Source organism: Dermacentor albipictus, chromosome 5, assembly GCF_038994185.2.
Source record: "Dermacentor albipictus isolate Rhodes 1998 colony chromosome 5, USDA_Dalb.pri_finalv2, whole genome shotgun sequence".
NCBI lineage: Eukaryota > Metazoa > Arthropoda > Arachnida > Ixodida > Ixodidae > Dermacentor > Dermacentor albipictus.
The window spans coordinates 98,535,850-98,556,101 of NC_091825.1; the positions used below are offsets into that span (position 1 = coordinate 98,535,850).

Consider the following 20,252-nt stretch of genomic DNA (forward strand, 5'->3'; position numbering starts at 1 on the left):
CGCCTACAACGCCGGACGTTCCGTCTTATGAGCCATAGAATGCCTTCGCATTAACAACTTTCGCGCAGGTAACGATCTTTCGCATAATTATAAACATCTGATTGTATTGCACTTTTATTGAACAGTATCGGATGAAGCCTGGAATTCGATTTGCCTGATTCATATATCCTGAGGGTATCCTTGTACGAGAGTAAACATGCGAAAACATGGCGCTCGCTTTCTGCGTTTTAGAATTTATCACGTGTAATTGCTGTTTTCTGGCGTGGGTGACCGATCTTTAAAGGTTAAAATATACGCGGCTCCAAACTTCAGCACCTTCGCACAAATATGCTTGAATAAGTCAGGAAAATACAAATGGATGGATGGATGGATAGATGGATAGATGGATGGATGGATGGATGGATGGATGGATGGACGGACGGACGGACGGACGGACGGACGGATGGATGGATGGATCGATGGATGGATGGATGGATGGATGGATGGATGGATGGATGGATGGATGGAATAACTTTACTGAAAGGTCTTGCGGGCCACGGGGCGCAAGGCCCCATAGAGCGGGCTACTCGCACGTTGGGACCGGTAGTTTTAACTCCCTGGCCGCATTGTGGGCTCGCTGGCTGGCCCAGAGCTGCTCCGCCAGGTCCGTGCTGAGTAATGATTCTTATAGCGTGGCGGAATCTTGATTCTTGTTTGCGTGGGTCCGACCAGATGGCCAGAGCAAGTGATGTACGTCTAGTCTGCTGAAGGCAATTTTCGCAATATGATGTTTACTATATCTCAGGCATGTAGTGATGTAGTCTGTTCTGCGTGGTGTACGTGTTGGTTTGAAGCATTCTGAAAGTGAGGACTTGAGGTCTAATGAGTCCATTCTGACTCGCTTTTAGAAGTTAGTGAATTATCGCGGGTTTGCTTATCTTATCGTTGAGTGCGACAGTGAAAGAATAGAGAATAAATTTGAGCTTTGCTTTTACGTTTTATTTGTGACCTAACATCACCTTTTAACACCGCGAAGAAAAAGTTGCAATTTCTTCAGAGTGGAGTGAAGTAGGCAACAGGAATAGCACTCTTACGAATGTGCGGCACGAGCTGGAGCTTGTGTGCGGCCACGGGGGTTGCTACCAGGGTAAGCAGGGACAGTGTAGTAGCCACCCTGTGAACCGTATCCATTGTAGTAGCCATAGCCCGGTTTGGCGCCATAATATCCGCCGCCGTACGGAGAGCCAAAACCTGCGTCGTATCCGCCGTATCCGCCGTATCCATTGTATGCACCATATGGGCCGTATCCTCCATACGGATAACCTCCGAAACCAGGGCCCCACTCAGTGCCCCACTCAGGGCCACCTGCGCCAAGGAAAAAGTGATTACGTGAGAAAAATTCGGGTATAAAATACCTCTTACAAGTGCCAGAACAAGCTCTTACGTTTCAGCAGAGAGCACATTGACAACGTCATTGGTGCGTTTAGAAATCACTGTTTTAAATATCTTTGACCAGCGACACAGGTGCATTCGTTAAGGGGATCAACAAACACACGCAAACACAAAACAGTCGCCGCACTCCATGGCCTCACATTACCGTGCATTACCCATCATAAGTTGGCTTCGGCTATGATATCACCATTAGGCGACAGGTGGCAGCACCTGATGCGGCGTGAACAACGGGACCTCGGGCGTTGATGCAGACTGAACTTAGAGCGAGTATGTGCACAACTTTAACACTTTAAAAATAAAATATTTTGTAGACGTTGCAATTTCTATACCTTTTTTGATAATATTCTATGCATCAGAAAATAAACGTTCACGCAAATGTGGCACAACGAACTACTTTAGGTACTCTCGGGATGTGTCATATTATTTTGTGACGTGAGCCCCACAAACATGTAAGCCCGTAGCGAAAGTAGTCATCAAGAGCGTAAATACGGCTGACTGAGGTAACATGGTGAGGACATTAAAATGCTGTTGACGTGGTTGTTGAACCGCCTAACTAAATTTTTTTTTAAGATTTCACCCCCAGATTCATTAGGGTGGAAGAGAGGAAAGAGGACGTGGCCGGCTCGAAAGTTGTCGACCATTTGCATCAGGTTGGGACCAGTGTTGCCTTAAGGCGCCTGAGGCCCCAAAGTAGGAGGGAGGGTCATTAGAATTGAACAACGCCTCTCGTACAGTGTGTACATCATATCACGTACATGTTCAGTGGAAATAAAGGCTCCATTTCTTCGTGCGATGGAGAGAAAAGTTGTGCAATATTTCCCAAATTTTTCAGCAATGCAAACTTATCCTCATCATCGCGGGCAGAGACCAGAGAGAGAGTGAAGAGGAAAGGCAGGAAGGTTAACCAGATATGAGTCTCCGGTTTGCTACCCTACACTGGGGATGGGGGATAGGAAAACGCTAAAAAAAGGGGGAAAAAACACGCACACATGGAGGCACACACACAAAAGGCGTTCCAGTTAGTCATTCGCACAGGCCGGTAGATCGTAAAAAGCGCAATAGCGCTTGCACGGCCTTTTTCTGTGACGGTAGGTCCTTTCAATGTTGTAGAATTCTTTTTTCGGATAGCGGTTGGCCGTCCAATTGGTCAAGATCGTGGCGAAGGCATGCCCTCTGTTGACTGTACTGCGGGCAGGCACACAAGATATGGCCAATTGATTCTTCAAGGCCGCAGTGGTCACAGGTTGGGCTGTCGGTCATCGCTATGCGGAATGCATAGGCTTTAGTAAAGGCAACGCCCAACCAAAGTCGATATAAAAGCGTGGCGTCTCTACAGCGAAGCTGTGATGGCGCTCGAAGACTTAGTGTGGGATCAAGTGAGTACAGTCGCGTGTTTCTTAAATGTGGCTCATTCCATTGTGACGCGGTGCACTGCCGAGCAAGTAGGCGGAGCTTCCGTGCTGCGTCAGTTCTAGAAAGAGGAATTGGGACGTGGCGCTCCTCAGTATGGGCTGAGCGGGCAGCGTGGTCCATTTGATATAAAGGTCAATGGGGTGAAAAGAGAGCGCGCAGTTATGGTACCCATGAACCAACGGAGTAAAGTTAACGCTGTAGCAAGGTTTAAGACTCCCGAGAACAGCCCGATGAAAAAAGTGCCACCGTACAATTCACGCAAGCAACAACTGTTGCAGACAGCCACTGTCGGTGGGGCCAAAATTCATTTTCGTTTACTGTGTGGGGCAGTCACATGGGAGAAAGTCGTACCAACTACAACAACGCCGCAATTATGCTATAGAAATGGCTATGGCAAACTGGCAACCCACGATATGCTATGTTCTTTGGCAAGACGTACGTGATAAGCAACAGCATTGCGCTGAAGTTGGCATCACTTCTTGAGATAAGAGGCAAATGGAAGGTGTCCATTTTTGAGCATGTCGGAACCTTTTCGGTCCTATAGATTTTGGAATCCTTCGGGCGAATGAGTTAAGACTGCCTGGACCTGTCGGCAATATTTTTATTACATTAGTCACCGGCCTCTACCAAGTGTTAGGCCAAGTTAGGACGAACCTTAAGACTTCATGAAGAAGTAACACGAAGTAAAACACGGCATTACGATGTGCTGCGCACATTGACAGTCTTTTTAAGCGCTTGTTGTTTTAAGTGGGGGACAGACTGTATTGAGCGGTAAAGCCAGTCAATTTTTCGCTGTTGCATGTGGTTTATCTTTTCTTATAACAGTTGTTGTAATAGCAAAATAAGCCACTACTATACAGACATTCTTACACTTCAAAGGAAATTAAGATACCTCCTGGTGCTAATTATGCGATGGCGAAAAGTTTTGGAAACTTTTACGTAACGTACACTCGCATGAAGGTTGGCACATTAGAGCGATTAGGAATAGTTCTTGCGTACAGGTATTTACTTTGCATTATACATCCCATGATTTATTTTAACATTGTCCAGCCGTTATATAGGTAGGCTCGATAAAAGGAATGCCTTAGTGGGTGCCTGACTACTTAATGCGCAGAATTTCTGACCACGAGTTAAAGCACATCGATAGGTTATGGCAGCACTACTTTGATAGTCTTTAAATGACATTTCTTTTCTCACAGAGTAGACGAGTGGTGTCCTAATATCTATAATGTTTGTTTCCATCACTGGAAGTGAGATCGATCGCTGGCTAATTCTCTTCTATGGGCACGTTGGTAACCATCGGAGATAAAATAACAAAAAGAAGGCAAACTCCGAAAAAAGAACTTGAGACCAGGACAAGCTCCAAATGCTTGATCTTTATCCAGAAAGCATATTTACCTTTAATGATAGGTGATGTCGTGTGCCGACATAAGTACTAAACGAAAAAATAAAAAAAGAAGGGATGACATGATGGGGCATATTCTAGAGTCTTAAAACAGCGTAATTACATACGATGCAAGTCTTGCAGAACCGTGTGCGTGACTCGAGTACTTTCAGTTTAGTATAGAAAAATGCAAAATAAGGGCGTTATAACGTAAACTATTCCAAACTTTTCTATTCCAATTCTGCTATCAGCCTTCCGCGATTGGTCAAAAACGTTTTTGGACCACCCCCACGTCACCTGTCTGTCACCCGACGTCACGGAAACCGCGATAGTCACGGAACCGCGGAAACCGTCACGGAAACCCATCTGATATGACGTATACATGCTGATTATGCACGATTTGACCGAACGAAAGAAAAATACTTATTTCGGAATCGACGCCTTTCGGCCATTAGCCTTCGGCTGTTGTTCAAAAGTTTGCGGGCTGCACCCGCTACCTGCCTGTCACGCGACGTCACAAAACCGGACAAACTCACCTGGTCAAAGTGACGTGTACGCGTTAAGGATGTATTAATATGCCGAACAAAGTTTTCTTCTGAATAGCCGCAGGCTGCCGCTTTCAGAAAGGAATAAAAGATGGCTGCCGCCTATCGCTCATGCACTGGCTGTACTCGATCCTGCCAGAGAGCATGGTTTTATTTGCGTATAATAAAACTGTGTAACATTTTCGGGCACTTTCGGCACGTTTACGACCTCGTTCTACCTACTATTCTTTGCTCAGGATCCGTTTTAGTGTCATTCTTAAGCTTCCGTTGTACGCCGCCGTGATTTTCGAGCAGCCACCGTAAGCTAAGTAAGGGAAAGCGGACCAATCGCAGACGCCGGCACCACCCTCTTCATCCGGTTATCGATTTTCAGTGCAGTGGTTCTGCCCCATCGAATCTCCACTTGAACGTGCTCCTCGCCTCTTGTGAGCCAATTAGATAAGACAAGCCACTGAGTGTAGGCAATGTTATTTGTTTTTCAAGCTAACAAAAGTGACTTCCTATGAACGAGGAGAGCATTTAATTGGTCTGTTGAGACAACCATGCGGTTGACCGTCGGATGTTTGCGTTGGCGGTTACGCAAATTTGATGTCAGGATATTGGACTAAGAACACATTGTAATATGTTTACGTTATAGGGCCCTTAGAAAGAAAAAAAAAACACTAATATGTAAGCGTACGATATGCCGCCTGTTTCAGATAGATAGAAAAGAAAAGGAGCATGGGAGTTTGTGGCATTTCTCGTCATATAAAATTTTTTTTTGCTCCCGCAAGGATTAGTTTTCGTGCCACTGCAACTCAATTTATCGCCGTTACGTACTAGTGAGCCCTTGAATATGTTTTACGAAACCGCGTTCAGGCAGATCTGTGCAGAAGACAGGCAACAAAGGGGCCGGTACGTGACTAGTCAAGCATTGCGGGCTTGGTACGATTTATACATCAACTCTGCAAGATTACTTAAGTCAGTTTACGAAGCTTGCGACACTGTGGCAAGGCATTGTTGCGGGTTTCTTTCTTTAAATTACGAGATTGGGGTAAAATAGAGCTGCTTATCTGCACTTGCATGATACAACAAAACCGACAAACACTCTGTCTTCTCTTGTTTGTTCTCTTGTCTCGTTTTTGCTAAGAAAAATGGGTATATGTCAAACTAGCCAGCCCGAAATGGAAATAAGCCACAGAACGCGTCGGCTATACCAATAAACAAGAATGAACTTTAGTAATTAAAAAAAAAAAACGTCTGAAAAAAGAAAAAAAAGAAGAAGAAAACAGCGAAAAGCAAAACAAACAGAAATAAATAAACAAATAGTGGATCGTTAGAGCATGCATCACGTAACATAAGCCTAGCTTGTATAAAATATGCGAAGTCAGAACGCACTGTATCTGAGACATGCGAATTCCCAATTAAGGCATATGTTACTAGTGAAAACATGACCTTTTTGCGCACCGCGCCTAATGAGCCCGTCCTTTCCTTCGTGTCGCCACGCGGAATGTAACGAAGAGAAGTCAAGGGTGTCGCGACTTCTGACGTCAGAGTGCAACGATGGCCACAAAGACCGTGCAATACTTGGCTCTCTCCTTACTGCCGTGGGAGGATACGCCTTGCGTCTAGAACTTATCCGACACGTAGTCGAAATTCTGTTTTGCCGAACAAAGGTTTGTATACTGCTGTTTTTAACGTTTATGCAGTCGCTACATTGTGGCACGGTAAACATGCCGCAACTGCATTCATTCGGAAAACAAATTAAAATTGAGTGTTTTGCAACACACTAAAGGTTGATACTGGGCATATTATTTTTTTACAGCAATTCGTTGATGTACTTCCGTATTATTCGATTAAGCTAAGCGCGTAAAATAAGCGATATTCTATGTCACAAATGATTGCTTTAGTTATTGTTGCATTTGCGTTTGCTAGTACGTCTTTAAATGCAACGTACTTACGTGTAGCACAATTGTTTATCTGCTGGGACGTCTTAACTGCTTGGTAGCCTTTGTGCACTGTCCATCCAGTTTCTTTTTTCTTTCTTTTTAACATACTTATGAATAACAGCTGGCAGTCCATCCATAGTGTGCCAGTTTGTCTGCACTGAACTGTCTTGAACGATTGTCAAGCAGTAATTGTTAGCGTGACTGTTATATTCTCTCGCTAACCTTCCGATGCGAGTCCAGTGCGTTGCTTCTATTCCCGCAGAAATAAAATGAAGACATGTACAAAAATGGGGAATGGCAATAATATCGCACTCAATTTTCGAAGGTGCAGGTAGCATTTTACAATATTTTACTTATAAGGCAGTGAGATGGAGATGGTAAGGTTGAGTAATGTGTGAAAATGTGCTTCTGGGTGCCACTGATCGTGGACTCACCAGCGCACTGCGAGGCTACTGTGCTGCAATTTGCACTAAGCATTTGTTTTTAGGGGTACGTGTCATTGGCGTAACATACTTAAAAACCAAAAATTAACGATGTGTCAGCAGTCAACAATGGTATATGTCGATAAACCTAAGGCGTCAGATTTTAAGGCTAATGTTTCGCAAGTGTTCATTCAAATCGCTCATTCACATTACGAAATCATATCTAATGCACATCTTACCATAGCCGTAGCTGCTTACTCCCACGCCGGCACGTCCACCGAGTGTTCCGCCCAGTTCACCTCCTATGCTGGCGGTAACCCCTGGTTGTCCACGAGGACCGAGTTTCTCGATTCCGGCACGCAGTCCACCGCGTATACGACCTCTAGTATCGACGTCATTCCCCAAGCGACCAAACCTTCGCGCACTTGTCAGGGCGGCTGTAGGGAAGACACATACGTTGAAACTCTGAGGTTCCGTATCAGTGAAGTTAAGAGAAAAAAAATAATATGCGAGACTAAACAGACAGATTGCTCTATGAAAAAATGAATTTTAAAGTGCCACCTTGTAACGAGGCAGAACAAGCGAATTCCCGTAAAACTCTAAAGAATCGCACGTCAGAAAAAAACACAGGACTTGCGCTTTTCTTCACTGTGTATGATCGTCAGTGGTTGACACATTCCGGCACAGTAAGCACCCGACTGTATGTTTAAAAAAGAAAAAGCCAAGCACACGTTGCCGTGTGATAAAAATGTAAATTCACAAAAGCAATAATTTTGACGGTGGCGACGCTAGTGGCGCTTTGGGCAAGATTTTGTTCTTTTTCATATTTTTGCTCATCACCTTGCAGCGCAAATGACGAAGTGGAAAGCTTCAGTGCACACAAAATGTTACTATGTTATTTGTGGTTGTTTTTCCTTCTTGATTTTCTTTTTTTTTCGTTCCTTTCTTGTTTGCAGTCCACTTCGGCGACGTTAGTAGACTGCGAAGATGGCCTCACAAAACGTCCAATGTGCTTGTGGCACACTTGTTTTTCTCTGCTTGATTCATTAGTGCACATAATTTGGCGTGATAACAAATGAATGATATGTGTTTACATTTCTACTAATAGTAAAAAATAAATCAGTAAAATTGTGTGAACGTGTTGCGCAAAAATTGTTCAATGCAGGCGTCGTGTCTGCAGGATTCCCTGCTTTATGGAGCAATTGTGCGATTTAACGAAAATATAAGCTTTCTGAGGGTGAACCACGTTATTCAGTGAAGGATATACAGCATCGACTCAATTGCATGGCTTAATAGTAGTTGCGTTTAATATGGTTTTCTCGGTAGTGGTTTAGCTGGCGCTATGGTGAGGACAATCTGAACCAAATAGCCAACGCTTGCCGTGGATCAAAAGTCGCGCACGCAAACTCATGTTCCATATAGAGATGAATATATTTAGCGGTGACAACAAGGGATTTCAAGGAATTAATACGAAAGCAATGCATAGATACAGCTTACTTTTTGCATAACAAATAAGATATTAAAAACAATGACTTGGCGTTGGGCTGCTAAGCACGCGGTCGCGGGGTCGCATTCTGGCCACGGCAGCCGCATTTCGATGGGGCCGAAAGGCGAGAACACCCGTGTACTTTGATATAGGTGAACGTAAAGAACGCAAGGTAGTCCAGATTTCCGGAGTCCCCCACTACGGCGTGCCTCATAATCAGATCACGGCTTTGGCACATAAAACCCCATAATTTAATTTCTTTAAAAACAATAGCTAAAGCACAAGGTAATGCTGCGGACACGCTTCGTTACAGAAGAGGGTGAAAGCGAGTACATTAAGGTTGTTTAGATGCTGTGCACGTTAGAGTGTAGGTCATTTGACGTGAAGAAGAGGTGCGGAACTGCGACTGTAAAATAAGCGCCTACCACTCATATGAGGCTTAAAAGAGTATGTTGAGGTGGAGATGCGGAGTTGTAAGTAATGGTGCAATTTAGAACTACAGCCAAGGAACAGTCACACTCGTCGGCATTGAAGGTAAGCTTCATAGAGGCACAATGGTGGAATATGATATCGCGCTTCGAAGCAAGGACGTAAGAAAGAGTTCAACGAACACAATCGCTGTAGTGTTTGTTCACTCTGTTTTATGCCCTTGTTACGAAGTGCGCTGCCATATTTGATCATGATTACGCAACTAGCCGAACAGTATGTCTTAAGCAGGCACAATTAGGGGGTTCCGTGATGCAATGCAAGAGCTGCATGCCGAAAAAGTAATGATGCAATGAACGACGATCTTGTTGGAAAACGTAAAACAGCTCAGTGTGAGAGGAACTGGCCGAGTACATTCGACAAAATTATCACCACCGAAAACGATAAGTAGTTCCACCTGGCGTCCGAAGCAGTGATGGTGACCACTGTCGTCTTCACCCTCATACCATTTACAAAGTACCATTTACGGGATATACGTTTCGCTGTGAATGATAAAGACAACCTCGATACTTGCAATTTCTTTCTTTTTACAATATTAAGCAGCAATGTTATCACTCAAAGCGCTTTAGCACATATAGAAGTACAATGAGGCAGGAGGGCACACCGGCTTCCAACCTCTCCACTTAATCCAATCTAACGTCTCCTCAAGCAACGAACATGTCGCGCTTAACTTGCTGGCTGGTACGTGCTCCTTCCGTTCATGGCGCTTGTGTAACCAATTACATTAAAGTCGGCAGATTACACAGGCAATAATGAGCTTAGAAACTTTCATGATGCGGGAGTGTTCACTACACTCTTGACTGTAGCCTGCCTGCCCTCGCTGAGACGCACGAAAAACAACCAAAAACACACATAAGTTTGATTATTAGAGACGTAGGGACAGGCTAAACGGAAATAGAGATGAATAAGAAAGTGCACTATTTCGAAAAAAATGTATTTAAAGCATGCGTCGTAATGAAAAGAAGCGGAATAATTTGTTGGTGCAGAGTCTACGGTTGCTTATCTCACCTGCCGAAAGAAGACAAACAACGATGAACGCTTTCATTTTGGGGTTGGATTCGGTGCGCTGTCCTCTGGAAGCTGTTGACCCACGGCGACAGGTTATCGCCGCTGGAGGCTCTGCTCGCTTTTATCGCGAAAACGTGACCAAAGCAAACTGTTCTGTCCCATGTCATCAAGCTTTTCCTTCTTTTTCTTGTCAGTGACGGCAGCTGGTTATCGAACAGTTGGAGCCATACCCAGCAGGAAACAAGTCAAGCATTATTTTGTTAAGAGTGGCCTGTTAGGGTAGTAAGAAAAAGAAAGGCAAGCAAACGTTGACCTATGCTCTATTTGTCTTGTCACATGGAAGCCGAAAAAAGGAAGTACAGAGAATAAACCACACGACTGTTCTGCGATCGCCTCTCTCAGCTCATGGGAGCGTACAAGGTTAAGTTTATTGGAACTGACCCACAATCTCACAATGCAAACTGGGTTCTGTGTTTGTAAGAATCACAGGTATATTTTTCTTATCTCGACCGCGATTAAAGACACGCTGCAAATCAATTTCGCTTTTGCTAAATTTGTTATAAACGCGTAGTCGATACCACTAAAACAATCTTGATAAAGCTGCAGTGCTGGTAATGGATAGCTTTCTTTTTTAGCAGCCTTTAAACAGCCAGCACCTGGTGGTAGTCGCTACAACGCAAGTCCCAGTACGCAACCTCAGAGATCTTTCAGCGCACCGCAGGCAGCCGGGGCCATCCGCGGGCGTTGCTTTATTTCGAAGGTCACGCGATAGCCAAGTCCTCCAAAAGATTGTCACTTTCGGGGAGAGGTCGTGGCGGCGTTTCTTTTTTTTTAGTTTCGGTACCAGAAAAGACTATTCTTGCGAGTTTGTTGTGACGCTTGCGCTCGTGTTTCAAACGTCATATTTTCCCGCGGAGGCTTCTTTACAACTGCAGGATCTTAAATCTGGCTTTTTACGCCATGCTACGTACCATCGCAGTTGGCTTGTAAAGCATTGTAAGTATTTCTTAGCTCGCGAAAGCAGTTCGCAGTTTATGCGCGGTTGTTCACTCTGCTTTCCCATCATTTTAATGCGATTAACTCTTTTTTGGAGCCTTAGCCACTCTGCAGTTTGTCTGTCCGTGTGTAACATCTTTCGCATACCCGGTGACCCAAGTTGTCTACTAGCCTGGAACACTGGACATGTGCTGACGGCCATTTTGCCAAGCAGACAACATGGGCCCACATAGGTAGGCGCCCGAACAAAGAACTGCCGGCTGCTGTTTGGCGTACTAGACAACTTGGGTCGTTGGGTATGCGCCACTTTGTATATGCCCGAACGGAGGACTTTGGGATCTCGAAGTAATACAGGCATGTGCCCATTCTTGGCAAATTCTGCAGAATGGATCCATTCGGCATGTTTACGACCTCGTTCTGCCAAGTCTTCTTTGCTGAGGATCCGTTTTAGCGTCATCCTTAAGCATCGGTTGCATGACGCAGCGATTGTCGACAAGCCACCGCAAGCTAAGAGAGAGCAGACCAATCGCAGACGGCGGCACCACCCTCTTCATCTATTTTCAGTGCACTGGCCTGGCCCTATCGAATCCCTGTCCACTTGAGCGTGCTCCTCGCCTCTTGTGAGCCAATTAGATAAGACAAGCCGCTCAGTGTAGGCAATGTTATTCGTTTTTCCAGCAAACAAAAGTGACCTACTATGAACGAGGAGAGCGTTTTATTGGTTTGTTCAGAAAACCCTGCGGGTGACTGTCCGATGCTTGCGTCGGCGGTTAAGCAAATTTGACGTCAGGAGATTGGAATAAAAACATATTGGAATAGCTTTACGTTACACGGCCCCAGAATGATGGCAAGCTATTTGGAAATGTTTCGGGCGCGCTTGTAATCCAGCCTTCTAAAAATTCAGTAAGCGGAATCAGTTCGCTGTCTTACCGCTGCGTACGAGCAATTGAAGCCTTGTTTAGAACACCTATAAAAGCCATGTCTTCGTCATCTTCTGTGACTTCCTGCTCAATCGGTGGCCTTGAAAGACAGTCGGTGGCGGAGTGCTTCGTCCGGACTTGTACACCACTGTCATATCGAATTCTTGAAGCCTTAGGCTCCAACGCGCTAGTCGACCGGACGGATCCTTCAAGTTCGTCAACCAGCAAAGTGAGTGATGATCGCTAACAACACTGAAGGAACGGCCATAGAGATACGGGCAAAACTTCATAACTGCCCATACCACCTCAAGGCATTCCTTTTCTGTGGTTGAGTAGTTAGACTCAGCGCGTGAGAGCATCCTGCTTGCGCATGCAATGACTCTCTCGGCTGAGTCTTCACTGCACCAGCACAGCGTCTAGACCTACGTTGCTAGCACTCGCATGAATCATGGTAGGAGAGTCCTCGTCAAAATGAGCCAGTACAGGAGGTGTTTGCAGGCACTGTCGGCGACCATTAAGCGCTGCTTGTTCTTCTTCACCCCATACAAAGGCAACGTCTTCCCTTGTAAGGTGCGTTAACGGTGAAGCTATATGTGAAAAACTGGCTATAAATCATCAGTAATACGAGCAGAGACCTAGGAAACGCCTCACTGCCTTCTTATCCGTTGGCGCTGGAAACATTGCGAAGGCCGTGATCTTGTCGGGGTCAGGGCGGACGCCTTGATGACTTACAACATGGCCTAAGAACTGGAGTTCCTCTAAAACAAAGTGACACTTTTCTGCTTTCATTGTTAAGCCAGTGAATTGGATTGTTTGTAGAACCACCAGCAGCCGTCTAAGGTGTTCCTCGAAAGTATCCGAAGAAACTATCACGTCGCCGAGGTATACAAGGCATGTCTGCCACTTCAGGCCTGACAACCGTATCCATGAGTCGCTGAAAAGTTGCTTAATTGAGCTGAGCATAAACCGAAAGGCAGGATCTTGAATTCGCAAAGCCCATCAAGTGTTACGAAAGCAGTCTTTTCTCTGTCTCTCTCGTCAACCTCGATTTGCCAATAGCCACTTTTGAGGTCCATCGACGAGAAGTGGCGGGCATGCCTCAGCCTGTCGAGAGAATCGTCGATACGCGGTAATGGGTATACGTCTTTCTTTGTCATCCGGTCCAGCTTACGGCAGTCGATACAGAAACGTAGACTGCCGTCTTTTCTTTTGACCATCACTACCGGCGATGCCCACGGGCTTTTTGATGGTTTAATAACGTCGTAGTCGAGCATTTTCTTCACTGGCTCTCGGATCGCTTCGCGTTCTTTTGGTGCTACACGGTACGCGTTTTGTCGGATTGGTTTCACTGTCTTCTCCGTGATAATCCGGTGCTTCGTCAGTGGCGTCTGACCAACTCTGGAGGTCGAGGAGAAGCAATAGCGAAACTGGGGAAGCAGGTCCGCAAGGCGCTGCCTTTCCGCTGGTGATAAGCTCGCGCTCACGTCAAGAACAGGCAATAGTGCTGATGCGTATTGCTCCCCTTGGTGTAATGCAAAACATTTGGCGAATTCCGCAATCTCGTCGAGGTGAGCAACTCCTGCGCCTTTTGCAATGTGTCGTCGTTGCATGCTGAAGTTTGTCAGCAGTAGTTCTGTTTGCCCATGCATTACTTCGACGAGACTTCCGAGCGTGGCAACACCTTGAGTGAGCAAAAGCGTAATTATCTGCTTGGCAATACCTTCCCCATCGTACTCTGTGTCGCACCTGACGGAAACAAGACGGCAAGATAACGGTGGTACGGTCACGTCGTCTATGATGCGCAAAGCCTTGCGTTCTAGTTCTGCTCTTTCGTCTCCAGAAAAAGTTAGTATACCTTCGGGTATGTTGATGATGGCGCCGTACTCGCGTAAGGAGTCCACACCTAAGATTACATCTGTGTAGCAGTCGGGGAGAATAACTAAATTTGCGACGAACGACGAATCCCCTGTGTTGACCATTGCAGTACACTTGCCAGTCGGTGTCAGTGGCTCGCCTCTAGCGCCTCTAATATGCGGCCCTGACCATTCCATTTTCACTTTGTGAAGTCTGTCCGCCAGTTTTTCAGTTACGATTGAAAAGTCCGCGGCAGTGTATACTAGTGCCTTCACGTCGTGGCCGTCACTTGACACAGTAACATCGGCGCTAACAATCTCGTCTGCCGTCAAATCATCTGGCTGCATCGGCTTCACATTCGACGCCAATGGGACATTTTCGGCACTTCGATGCGTGGCAAACTTCCCCCCTGAGGTCGTGGCCTGCAGTTTCCCCGGCGTGGGCTGGGAGATCGCCCTCGGGCCACGTCAGTGGAACTGCGTCTTGCAGCTGGAAAACAATGCCCCGGAAAAGGGGAGTGCCACCGGTAACCGGGAGAATCGGCTTGTCAGCTCGTCGAATACGCGTCGATGTTCACTCGGCTGCCGTCGAAAGCACGACGAGAAGCAGTGAATGGGAACGCTTGGTACCCTTCGACGCGATGAGGGCAATGACGGCAGATGTGGCCCGCTTCCCTACAGTGGAAGCACAAGGGCCTGTAGTCAGGGGTGCGCCAAATGTCGGTTTTGCGAAGTGGTGGTCGCGTCGGTTGTTCCCTATGGTACCATGGCGATGCCGGTGCTGACTGTTGGTGATACTGCGGCGTCGACGTCGGAGGTGGCGGTCGACGGACAACATCTGCGTAGCTGGGTTGCCACGTCTGGGAATGTGACTGTGGTGTCGGCATCGGAGGTGGCCGTCGGCAGCCAACATCTGCGTAGCTGGGCTGCCACGTCTTGGAATTTGGCTCTGGAGCCGCAAACGCTTGCTTTATTTCTAGGCGCATAACTCCAGCCACCGACACAGCTGTGCATCCATTTGGCGTGACAGTCACCTTCTTAATTTCTTCCCGAACAATTTCGCGTATTAGCCGGTGCAAGGAACCTTCGTCTGTGATCGTCACACACTGGGCCGCTGTGGCGCTTGCCGGTCCAGTGCTAGTCAGGTGATCATACTGGTGGCTGCGTAGGTGTAACGCGCTCTCTATGGCCGTCGATTCTTTAGTAAATTCATCGAAACTCGTCGGCGGGTTCCGCACAAGACCGGCAAACAGCTGCTCCTTTTCGAGACGCATGAGGTGGCTGTGTTTTTTTTCCTCGGGCATATCGGGGTCTGCACGACGACGAAGACGAGCCATGTCCTCAGCGAACATGGCAACAGTTTCATTCGGCTTTTGAATCCATGATTCGAGAAGACGCTGCGCGTTGCCTCGCCTTTCGGTGCTCCCGAACGTATGGAGGAACTGGCGGCGGAACTCATCCCAGCTTGGCCAGATTCCCTCGCGATTTACGAACCATGTGTGGGCTCCGTCTTCAAGAGAGATCTACACATAGGATAGCTTCTGTCCAGCATGCCATTCGTTGTACTTGTCTACGCGCTCGCATCCTGCATCCTCGCAGGCATTGCCGCGGAAGCTCATGGGAGATCGAGGAGTCAGAAGAGTCACTAGTGCAGGGCCTGGGTCTGCCATGGCTTGGGCACTCGTGGTAACAGGCAGACTTCTTGGTAGGGGACCAAATCGTGAGCTTAGGCCTAGCAGGCGCCGGCTGGCGCGGTCAACGGGTGTTTCGACACGCGGAAAATGTCCTGGGCTTGATGTAGCGCTGTTGACAGGCGTCCCAAACATTTACCGGCGGAATTGTATCGTTCTGTGCAGCCCTTTTACCATCACCGTGCTTCGTTCAAGGAAACTGCTTACCGCTCAGAAGTTCGAAGAACGCAAGCACCAGAGCACCAGCGCCGTGTGCTGCCGCTATATGGAGGAGCCGGCGGAGGCCAGCGCTGCTCGTTTGCGGCAAATGCAGGTGACCAGACGTCAACGTCGTGCACACACACACACACACACACACACACACACACACACACACACACACACACACACACACACACACACACACACACACACACACACACACACACACACACACGCACACGCACACGCACACGCACACGCACACGCACACGCACACGCACACACACACATCACGCACGCACGCACATCACGCACGCACGCACATCATCCCAAACTACACACCCATCACCAGAAAGATTTTTATTAGCCTTAACGAGGCAAACCCGTTCGTATCCCACTCCTCGATCCCTGAACACTCACAGTCGTGCCCCAAATGTGGTCTTGACTCATGCTCTTTTGACCACATGCTCTGGCTGTGCCCAGCCCTTAATACCTCTCCACCCATCACGAAAGAACAATGGCAGGAATCTCTCAAGATCAGCAATCTCCACATTCAACTCCAGGCTGTCCGGAGGGCCCACGACATTGCGGCGGGACTTGATCTTCCGGTCCCATCGTTGGGCGGAGCCACTGACTTGACCTTCGGGAGCCTTCGATTTTAGCTCCCCAAAATCTCAGTCCTTCAGGACTCAAATAAAGTTCTTGTCATGTCATGTCAACCTTAACGAGGCCAATTATCTCCCAAGCATGGATGCGTTGCCAATTTTTCTGGCACACCAACTTTGGCGAGAACAAAATAGCTGCAGCAGTGCCACATGCACTGCTGTGGCTGAAACCACGTAGTTTTTAAATGTTAGTGAAATGAAAGTTGCTGTGGGCCTCTTTCAATATTCTTTCGATATTCAGAAGTTTTGCATACGAATCTAATAACACTTGCTATTGAATTCTATTCGAGAACTCACTATTCGGTGTTGTTAAACATTCCTTTCTTTTGAATAGATCTAGTGTTTATTGAAATGACTTCGAAATTGCTTAAATATAGGGAAGACGAGATTGTTCTCGAGTGCTTTTACCATAGAGTGACACATCTGAAAATCACTCGATGTAGCAATTAGATAAATAATATGCTAATCAGGGAATTTTACTTTTATTAAGATATCTATGCAATTGAGCACTAGACTTCGGCACGCCATTGATGAGCTTATAACCGTTTAAAATAATACAAATAGTTCACTCATTTTTGCACTGTAACAAAAGAGAGAGAGAGAGAGATTCAATTTTTATACTGAGCCCTTAGTAACGGTTGGTGTGCGCTGGCACCAGATGGGGTGGAACCTTATTCTCAGGTCCCATAACGAATGCCGGCCAGTTTCACGCAGAAAAGCGAAACTAAACAGCCCAAGCGCGCAACTACCACGACGACCATGGGTGACGTCCGCACTTGCACTTCATCGTCGGGCGAGCATGAAGCGACCGGGATCGCGGTTTAGTACGGACGCTCGCTTGTTGCTCGTCCGCCTGCGAAGCACAAGCAGTCACGTCACTTATTGGCGTCTACTATGGGCATGCTAGCTGCGCTTTCAGAGATCGGGAACTTTTCGCCAGATGATGTGAAGTGTTCCAGGTCGAGACGGAAGAGAACTGGATCGGAGACGCAGGGAAAGTGGAGAGACGCCGACCCCGCTAGTGCGCCACCCGAGCCTTGGTCGTATGCTTTGAAGAAACCGTAAACACTCGAGAATAATAGGTTCTTTGCCTCGCGGTAGCGTGAAAGAGCATCAAGAAAACAGCCCAAGCCCACTAGATTCAAGATCGCGAACATTCAATCAACAGGCAAAGACGCTAACCACTGTACCGAGAGAGAGAGAGAGAGAGAGAGAGAGAGAGAGAGAGAGAAGGGAAGAAGGAAAAGCAGGGAGGTTAACCAGACATTCAGTTTGCTACCCTACACGTGGGGATGGGAATGGGGAGTGAAAGAGAGAGAGAGAAAAAACGAGTCTATACCGCACTTTCACATGCACTAAGTAAGGTATAGGATGTTATAGTCTGGCACTCAAGTCTGTTGCTTTCAGGTAGTGAAGAAGCGCTCGAACTGCTTTCTGGGCTAATGAAGTATGAGGCCAGGCTCCCAAGATCTTTGCTTCTGTAAATGGCCTGTCACCCAGTTTATTCAAGGAACACTGGAGAGTCTTACGTTGGATATCAAAGCGAGAACAGTGACACAGAAGATGACTGATGGTCTCTTCACACTTGCACTTAGCGCACATTGGTGAGTCGGCCATTCCAATACGATAGCTGTAGGAGTTGGTGAAAGCTACTCCTACCCACAGCCGGCACAGCAGTGTTGCGTCACGTCGTGAAAGCTTTCCTGGTAATTTAAGTTTTAGTGATGGGTCGAGGCTGTATAAACGACACTTAGAGTTCTATGGTGAATGCCAGTAACTTAATGTGATGGTACGAGCGAGAAGGAGAAGCTCTCTAGCAGCGTCTACTCTCGATAAAGGTATAAGGAGTGTCGGTGCGCCATCCTGGGCACGTCGGGCAGCATCATCGGCGAGGTGATTACCAACGATGCCACAATGTCCAGGCAGCCACTGAAATATGATATCATGTCCACGTTCAGAAGCGCAATGGCAAGTTTCGTTGATTTTAGACACCAGCTGTTCATAATTGCCACGTCGTAAACCTCGCAAGCTCTGGAGGGTGTTAAGAATGGCGAGCTGCAAGGCAAGATTGCCGCCCAATTACGACTAGGGGACAAGACGCCCATCCCCCACTCTCCGTCTCTGCAGCTAGGAGGCGTTCGAAGAAGCGGGCTTTGTGCTCAAAACCGCTTCCATCCACCAGCCCCATCGCCATTGTGACGGAACGAGTTCGGTGGACGAACAATGGTGCCGGAGTTCTCCAGCGCGGACCGGATCTGCTACGCATGAACAAGCTGCCACGGGAAAGTCGTCCAGACGCAAGACAACGAGCTACCCACGATTGGCGCCGATACTTCCCGGAACGGCACCCCTGCAACGCCGGCGTCTGGCATCGGAATGTGTGTGCCTTTGTGTACGTAAACTGTTCTGCGGAGCAGCGGCAAGTTGGCGATGAGTAAACAAACAGTCGCCGCCTCGTATGGCCGGCGGACCGAGTGTATAAAAACTGTTGTTGTGCGAATGCTGGACACACTTCTCTTGAGCACTCATGTTAGACTGATTCACTTCTCTCGTTCAGTCATGTTGGACTGACACTTTTTTCTCAAGCAGTCATGTTAGACTGATTTAATTTCTGTAAATAAACCCATATTCCTCGTTCTCGATGAGAAGCAGTTCTTCACTTCATCAACGTCCTCAGCGTGGATAGGTTGGACGACGGCATGGGCCAGCTACCTTCGAATTCATGCCGTACTCCAATCTTGGCAAAGGACCACGGGCGATGGGATTGAGCCCCCAATCCTGACAAGGGCTGCTTTCGAATCACAATATATTGCGCATTCGTTGGGCGGTTCTTTTTCAATGTATTTGACAGCAGCGCGAAGAGCAGCCAGTACGGAACCGGTAGATGTCGTTGCGTGTGAAGTGTTAAACTTGATAACGACCGATTGAGATGGTATAAGGATGGCGTCCGTCGAATTTTCCGAGGCGGAACCGTCCGTGTAAAGAGGGATTCGGTTAGCGTATGAATAACGCAAAAGTTCCAATGTGATCTGCTTGAGAACCGCGGTGGTTAGGCTAGCTTTCTTCACTATTCCTGGAACAGCAAGGTACACAGGAAGCTTTTTCAAGCACCACAGAGGGGATGGAGTTCATGCTGCGGGTGAGTGCCTCAATGACAAAGAGTGCCGGTTAGCCGCAACTGATCTGGAGAACGCTGCCTTGGGTCTTTTCTCGGGCAAGTGAGCGAGATGGTGCTCAGTGACTCTGGATATATGGGGAACATGCGCCCGGAGTGCGTCGATTGCTATATAGACCAAACTATATGTATATATATAGGGTGGTCCCTTGCGGTGGAAATTGTTACTACGGTTGAAGCACTTCGAGGTCGCCCCAGACATATTCGAAAGGCTTGGCCTTGAATGCTCTGTAGGACATGGATGTAAGTTTTGTTATCATTGGACAGCACTTGTGTGCTATATCGCAAATATCCCAGGAAGACCGTCCTGTGTAGTTCAAGCATAGATGCCACGGATGTGCCTCACGTTTTACCGGCAAGAAACCTTTGTACATGGACGATGGAAATAAGCCTCTTCTTCAAGTGTGAGATGTGGGGGCTCCATGAAAGGTCTCTGTCGATAATAACGCCTGGGAATCGGTGAGATTATGCGTATGAAATTGTTTGGTGATCATTAGAAATGTGATACCAGGTCATGGACTTGTGGGTAAAAGCGACTAAGGCGCTCTGAGCAGTTACCCTAACATCATCGTACCTGTGTGCACTGTACCAAGCCAGACATTTTATTAAGGTCGCGGTGTTTGCCTTCGGACGTGGTTGACGTATCTA

At 47.2% G+C, this 20,252-nt stretch overlaps 1 protein-coding gene across 1 annotated transcript; it reads right to left on the reverse strand.

The window, feature by feature from the left end:
- Positions 1-956: 956 nt before the first annotated feature.
- On the reverse strand, positions 957-10,261 carry LOC135917267 (keratin-associated protein 19-2-like). The gene is made up of 3 exons (XM_065450815.1): positions 10,104-10,261; positions 7,363-7,560; positions 957-1,344 (listed from the first exon to the last, which is right to left on the reverse strand). The coding sequence occupies exons 1-3, from the start codon at positions 10,138-10,140 to the stop codon at positions 1,070-1,072; spliced, it is 510 nt and encodes a 169-aa protein (XP_065306887.1). The 5' UTR covers positions 10,141-10,261; the 3' UTR covers positions 957-1,069.
- Positions 10,262-20,252: the final 9,991 nt, after the last annotated feature.